This window comes from Scylla paramamosain, unplaced genomic scaffold (genome assembly GCF_035594125.1).
Source record: "Scylla paramamosain isolate STU-SP2022 unplaced genomic scaffold, ASM3559412v1 Contig65, whole genome shotgun sequence".
Classification (NCBI taxonomy): Eukaryota; Metazoa; Arthropoda; class Malacostraca; order Decapoda; family Portunidae; genus Scylla; species Scylla paramamosain.
The window spans coordinates 168,052-175,000 of record NW_026973730.1 but is presented as its reverse complement, the minus strand read 5'-3'; the positions used below and the strand labels follow the sequence as shown (position 1 = coordinate 175,000).

Below are 6,949 nucleotides of genomic sequence, written 5' to 3'. Positions count from 1 at the left end.
TCTCTCTCTCTCTCTCTCTCCTTCCTGTCCTCCTCTTCCTTCCTGTCCTTATTCTTCTCTTCCTTCTTTCGCTTCTCCTCCTCCTCCTCCTCCTCCTCCTCCTCCTCCTCCTCCTCCTCCTCCTCCTCCTCCTCCTCCTCCCCCATTATGTAACCCGTAACGAGTTTCTGTCTTGCGTCCAGTTTTTGTTCTATCCTCCTCCTCCTCCTCCTCCTCCTCCTCCACAAAATAATGATGATAAACTAGAGCACGACAGATTACGTAGAAAAACTAAAAAGCTGATCAAATGCAGCAAAAAATCTGTGGAAGCTCAGATCGCGAACTCATGTAAAACGAACCCAAAAGAATTTTACAGTTATGTAAAAGCAAAAAGGGTCGTAACATCAACGATTGGTCCATTAATAACAGAAAATGGTAAACAAATAACAAGCGAAACACATGGCGAATACCCTGAACGAGTACTTCTCAACCGTCTTCACGACTGAGGATGTTGAGGGCAGTCTGCCGACCCCCACGCCTCAGTCACGAGGCACCACGCTGCCAGACTTCACCATCACAGAAAGTGAAATCCTCTCAGTCACAAAGAGCATGAACGTAAACAAAACAGCCGGGCCAGACAAGATATCACCCAGGCTTCTTAAAGAAGCAAGAAATGAGCTCGTGAAACCGCTTACAATTTTATTCAATAAAATTTTGCTAGCGGGTCAAGTTCCCCACGAATGGAAACTAGCAAATGTCACGCCAATCTTTAAAAAAGTAAATAAATCTCTCCCAGCCAATTACAGGCCGATCAGTCTCACTTCAGTAGTGTGTAAGCTGATGGAAACAATAATTAGAGATAAAATTGTTAAATATTTAGAAGAAAATAAAATCATAAAGGATTCGCAACACGGTTTCAGAACCAAGCGCTCCTGCTTAACAAACTTACTAGACTTCTTTTATGAAGTATTTAACTCGTATGACGAGACAAAAGCTGTTGATATTATCTACCTTGATTTCCAGAAAGCTTTCGACACTGTTCCCCATAAGAGACTCATCAGTAAAGTAAAAGCTCACGGCATTGCCGGAAACACCCTGAAATGGCTGAGAGACTGGCTCTCTGACAGAAAACAGCGTGTTGTAATAAATGGAAAAGAGTCAGAGTGGCATAAGGTAAATAGCGGCGTTCCTCAAGGCTCTGTATTACAGGAATTTGTCACAGCATTGAGGGATGTGAAGAAAGCAGTGGATGACATACACCGGGAAGTGAGTGCCACGAATGAAGTGTGTGTGGACGTGAAGTCTCGACTCCAGGCCACAAAATGAGAGACTCGGCACCTCATCCACCAGACGACCTCACTCCAGAACCGGAGGTGACTCATCTTACTCAATATTCTTCAGAGGGATTTATTATTATTCTTCATTTGCTCTCAAGCCTTTGTACCAGAAAAGGAACAATCTATCTACCTATCTATCTATCTATCTGTATACAAGGCCAGCAATCTCACACAGTATGGCCCAAACATTATACATAACACATTATACATATCACATACTCATACACAACATTCTCACATCTAGCAAATGAATGAAGTGACAAGTTTAGTTAGGCTGGCATCTTTATAACTCCTCTCTTGAAATGGATATCTTGAATTGACAACTCCTCTCTTAGAATAGTCCAAGATGGTGATCACAGCCATCTTCCGCAGCAACAAGGTACGTACGCAGTAAACAGTGGTCAAGGCATTTGTGAGGTGCCAAGTTTAGTTAGGCAAGTGTCTTGATATCTTTTTGCAGCTTCCCTTATTTTTTTGTGTTCTTATGTTCCAAAGATGGTGACTGTTGTCATCTTCCACAGCAACAAGCTACACATGCAGGAGACAGTGGCTGAGGCATTTGTGAGGTGCTTCCAATTGACACCAGATGAGGTAGCCACCATCAAGGGGTCCACCAGAGAGTCTCCCATCACCCCAGAGTTCTTTACCATCCTGGACAAGACACAGAAGATACGCAGCAACACCAAGTACCTCCTGCAGGTCTGTGGTGGGCTGTAGTGGTCTGGGATGGTCTGGGGTGGACTGTAGTGGTCTGTGGTGTATTGTGAGGCAGGGTGGTGAGTTGTTTTGCCAAATGATAGAGTACAGAGGCTTGATTCAACTCATCTCTTTATTTTTCATCTCTTTCTATAACACAAAGGCCGGATTCAACTATTGTTTGCTTTATTGTCTCTTTTTATTGTCTTTTTATTGTCTCACTTTGGCTGCATTCTTTAAACACATTCTTCTATGAGGATTGTGTTCAAAAGCCTTAGCAATGATTATATAGTTATTGTAGGTGTATTTCTTCTCTGATGGTATGTAATTCTTTTACTAGAGCCTATCAAAAGTAATGTAGATCAGATGCCAGTATACTTAGACTGTTTAAAATTTACTGGATGAAGAACCTCTTTTAACTTCAGTAATAACAAGTGCACTTTTTTTCCCACAGACAGGCCACCAAAACACTGCCTTGGACGTGGCGGAGCAAATGAACGTGTGCCGTGAAGCAGGTCTGGAGAGGCTGTACCGCTGGTGTCAGGGGCAGTGTTGCTCCCCAGACCCCTCACCTTTGCTCACATAAGCCTTAGCAGCTCTGCAGGAGAGACCAGTGCTTTTCAAGTGAGCATGTTTCCTTTATTACACACTTCAGTACTGTGTCTTTCTCTTATTCTTGTCTTTGCATGCTCTGATCTTCATTTCCTCCTCAAATTCTCCTCTTATCACACACAGACAGCCTCGTTAGGCCCAGTAGGGCTGTTGCTGTCTGTTCTTTCCTTTGTATTCCTTTGTATTACTTTGTCCTCTTATTCCTATCCTTACTTTCCCTCCGTACAAACCTTAAATGCATCTTCCTTCCAGCCTGGTGGTGGAGGAGTGGGTGGTGGCGGTGAGATGAGGATGGCTGGTGAGGGGCTACCTGGATGCTCTCACCATAGGAGGACCTGGAGGAGCACCACGACCCATACAGCTGCAGGCACATGACCCCCCCCCTGGGCTACGTGGGGGACATGCTGGCATGGGTGCATCAGGGCCTCCCTTCTGAACGTGAGGCGGCCCAATCACTTTTTGTCAAGTGCTCCAATCTAGGTAAGCTGAAGGATAGAGTGTATATTTGTAATTGAATAGCAGGCCTTCAAACCAGCAACTAACACTGACTCTGCCTTCAGATCCAAAGAACAAACAGTACCCTGAATACCAGCCATTATACCATCAACTGACACTGACTCCCTTCAGACCCAACAGAGCAGACAAGGAGTGCTGTGGCCAGCGTATCGGAGAGTGTTTGCCGTCCTCCCAGAACCAGAATTGAGCGGACCATTGTGACAGACCAGCATCGGGAGGGAGGCAAGAAACCCGTCATGTTGTAAAAAATAAGCAACCTCCTCAGATTCTATCACAACACTATTTTGCAGGTACATGGCTTAGCTGGTCAGTTATTCCTGTTTTTTTATCCTTATTTTAAGATGAACATGGCTTGGGTGTAACTCTGTAGCTAGATTTGATATTATTGCCATGTCATTCCTTGCATGCTTGTAAAAAATTACTAAAAAGGGGGAGTAAGAGCACTGGGTACCTTCTCCTTTGTATCGTTTATTCCTAGGATGAGACAAGATGTTGTATGTTGTAGGGGCCGTGTGTCAGCTACCCTGCTTTAATGGGGATATAATAGATAGACTTTAAAATAAGCATTCTTAAGTATACCATTTAATCCTCCCTGTGTTGTTCACTCAGTCACCTCCTGCTCTCCTTCAGTTCTCTTCTACCACTTGTGTCACCATGCTTCCTTTTCAGGATTCTGTTGATATTCAGCTCATGTTTCTGCTTCCTTTTAATGTTCATCTCATCCCTGCAGGTGACTGATGCAGGACTGCTGGTGGCCACTCTTGATGAACTCCACCAGCTAAGCTACAAGATGTTTTTATATCAGCACTGCAGAGTCGAGTGAGAACCACGACATCTTTTGTAACATCACTGTCACTTGAGTAGAGTATAATAACATATGTTGAAGTAACACTATATGAAATATTTAGCCAAAATCTTTGTTGTTGAAAGCTGATTACCATCTGTTGAAGTTGATCCAGAATTTTAGTTATTTGAAAGGGTGATCACCACCTCTTGTTACAACTGAGCCAGAATCTTAGTCATTTGAAGGGTTATCACTCTCTTGTCAAAACTGAGCCAGAATCTTATAGTCATTCAAGTTTGATTACCTGTCTTTTGGTGCCACCAGGTGAGCCACGTGAGTGAGTGAGAGGATAGAGCCGCCAGGAGAGACACTGGCACCCACACCTGGAGTGGCACGCACCCTGAGTCTGCTCACTGAGGTGGTTACTGCCGCCACTGTGGCTGACGACGCACACCATGATTGTAAGCAGGTGAGGGAGCCATGGATGGAGACACAGAGGGATGTATGAAGGGTTGATTGTTTATTTATTGATCTACTTTCTGCATTTTTCTCTCAAGTGTGAGATCTCAATGCACTTCCACAACTTTTTTGTACTATTTTTTTCATGAGACAATTCAGTTTTTTATTTTTTATTTTTTATTTTATTTGTTTATTTTTTTTTTCATAGTTATTTTGCATGTAGTGAAGGAAAAATGCTGCTTCACATGTTTACCAAAGAGACTGGTGTGTAAGACAAGAGGTTATGTGCTTACCGACTGACTGCTTGATTGTCATTTACCAAAGAGCAGCAGCAGCAGCAGCAAGCCTTTATTGCATCAATAGGACCACTTACACTGCAGCATGAGGGAGAATTGTGGAATTGTGGAGGTGAAGGACAAGGAGAAGAGAAAACAGAAAGAGGAAAAGACAGGTTTTGAAATAGATGGCAAATTTAAGTGTTCTATCCATTACCTCATTGTCTTGTATCCTTTGGCAGATTGTGAGTTGTGTGGTGGATCCTCTGATGAATGCGATAAGTGAGAGTGCAACTGGACTGGGTGCAGTGGAGTCTGCTGTGTATCTGCTCAACTGCTTCCACCAGCTGCACTCTACACTTTCCCTCCTCCACACCACTGGGGATAAACTAGAGATGATCCAGGTAAAACATCACCTTTCATTCCTCACCTTCTTATGAATAACTTGATGACAGTTTACCTTGTGAATATCTCAGTGACTTCATGAAGTGACTGCCTGCCTTATTGTGATCCTTTTATGCATGTTACTTGTAAGTTTTCAGCTTTGTGTAGTAAAATGTTATGTTTCATGGTGACATACACATATGTTGAAAACTATACCACGTGTAGGTCTGATGGCTTCTTGCAGCTTCCCTTATATTCTTATTCCATTGCTGCTTTTAAAGCTCTACTCAAGTTCTCTCCCCAGCTTTCCTCATCTAATACAGAAGATGTGTCTTTCCCCTCCAGGGACAGATTGATGCCCAGCTGGACACACTGAGCCAGGAGCAGATCAATGGGGTGTGTGTGTCATAGCATGGGAGTGGCCACCATGTACCCACTGATCACCAACCCTCCCACCACACCTCTCTCCCAGCACCCATCGTGTCAGCCTTTGGCCATACAGGCATTCATGGTAACACTCTCTGCATGTTAATATTGACTATAGGCAGCATGGCTAACCTGGGCAGAATGGTTCCTCCCTATCTGATGTCATGCTGTACTTTAACTTATGCTCTTTCCCATTGAGCACATTCACCATAAAGCATTGAATTCAGCCATAGTTGCTGGTCTGACTATAGCTGTATGCTGCACTTATGAAAATTACCACTTATGGAGTATTTTTGTTCATACATTAAATCTTACCATTCTCAAAACTATACATAAATGCTACACTTCTAAAGTTGGTTTTTGCTTGTAAGTTGTCTGTAGAAATTTGTATTCTAATTTTTTAACATTGTAATCCAAATTTCTATAACTGCATACTTTTTGTCATATAGAAATATACTTTTTTTCAGGTGTTATGATATATTTATAAGTAATAATTATAAAAGTGTCATGTAACAAAGTATGGTTGCCTTTCTTGTGTTGTTCATAAGAGTATAAGGAAATATTAAACACATTCACTTAACTTAAGAGTGAACAGCAGCACACCTTGAAGACTTCACATCCCTAAAATACATATGCTCCTCATCCTAGACCAAGCTGGATGGGTTCCTGGCTGCCCCTGACCATCTCATGCTGCCCCACACCAGGCTGCTGCTCTCCTCTTCCTTCAGACGGTCCCTGCAACAGCGCACAGCAGAGGCAGTGTGCACAGTTTACAAGCAGCTGCATGATATAGTCCATAACCCAACCCATGGCTACACAGACCCCAGTTCCCTCCTGCCCAGTGACCCTGAGACTGTGAAAACCCTCCTCTCCTAGCAGGAATGCTCTTGGCTGGGTCACTGTTGTTGATTTGTTGAAGGTTTTGTCCTGTGAGTGGTAGAGTGACAGAATGCATTTTTTTTTTTTTTTTGTGTGTGTGTGTGTGTGTGTGTGTGTGGTGAGAGTACTCGTAACATTAGTTGGGTCAGTCTTTGGTCTTGTTCTTGAATATATTTCTTCTTCTACTTGATGTAGTTTAAAGATATGTTGGTTTAGATTTTGATAGATTTTATTGTGAAATCTCTTATATATGTGTGTATCTCTATTTCTGTTTGTTTGATGGCTGTTCCATTGGGAGTATTTATATGAAATGTTTACACAACCTATTTGCTTTGCTTTGACTTGTTTCTTTCTCTTAAGATTATCAATAAAAGTTAACCATTTATGAAGTTTGTATCTATGATGCACTGCAAGTTATCAAAGAGAAACTGTTGAGAGAAACTTCCTGAATTAGTGTTAATAAATACTTGCATAGTTAAGAGTGAATGTAAAGTATTATTATCATTAAAACCCACACATTGTATTACTGAAGCTAAGGAAGAATGGGAAGGTTGTGTTGCATGTTAAGTATGGTTTATGGTGATGGAAGTATGAGTACTGGT

General features: G+C 42.3%; 3 protein-coding genes across 8 annotated transcripts in view; 2 read left to right on the top strand and 1 right to left on the bottom strand.

Moving 5' to 3' along the window:
• Positions 1–6,949, top strand: part of LOC135098458 (uncharacterized) — a 73,916-nt gene that overhangs the window by 41,915 nt on the left and 25,052 nt on the right. The window lies entirely within an intron of this gene.
• On the bottom strand, positions 3,607–5,016 carry LOC135098460 (uncharacterized). Its single transcript, XM_064000847.1, has 3 exons — positions 4,876–5,016; positions 4,229–4,364; positions 3,607–3,923 (listed from the first exon to the last, which is right to left on the bottom strand). Exons 1-3 carry the CDS (start codon positions 4,878–4,880, stop codon positions 3,750–3,752), a joined length of 315 nt encoding a protein of 104 aa, XP_063856917.1. The 5' UTR covers positions 4,881–5,016; the 3' UTR covers positions 3,607–3,749.
• Positions 4,922–6,833, top strand: LOC135098459 (conserved oligomeric Golgi complex subunit 6-like). The gene is made up of 3 exons (XM_064000846.1): positions 4,922–5,062; positions 5,388–5,553; positions 6,117–6,833. Exons 2-3 carry the CDS (start codon positions 5,434–5,436, stop codon positions 6,342–6,344), a joined length of 348 nt encoding a protein of 115 aa, XP_063856916.1. The 5' UTR covers positions 4,922–5,062; positions 5,388–5,433; the 3' UTR covers positions 6,345–6,833.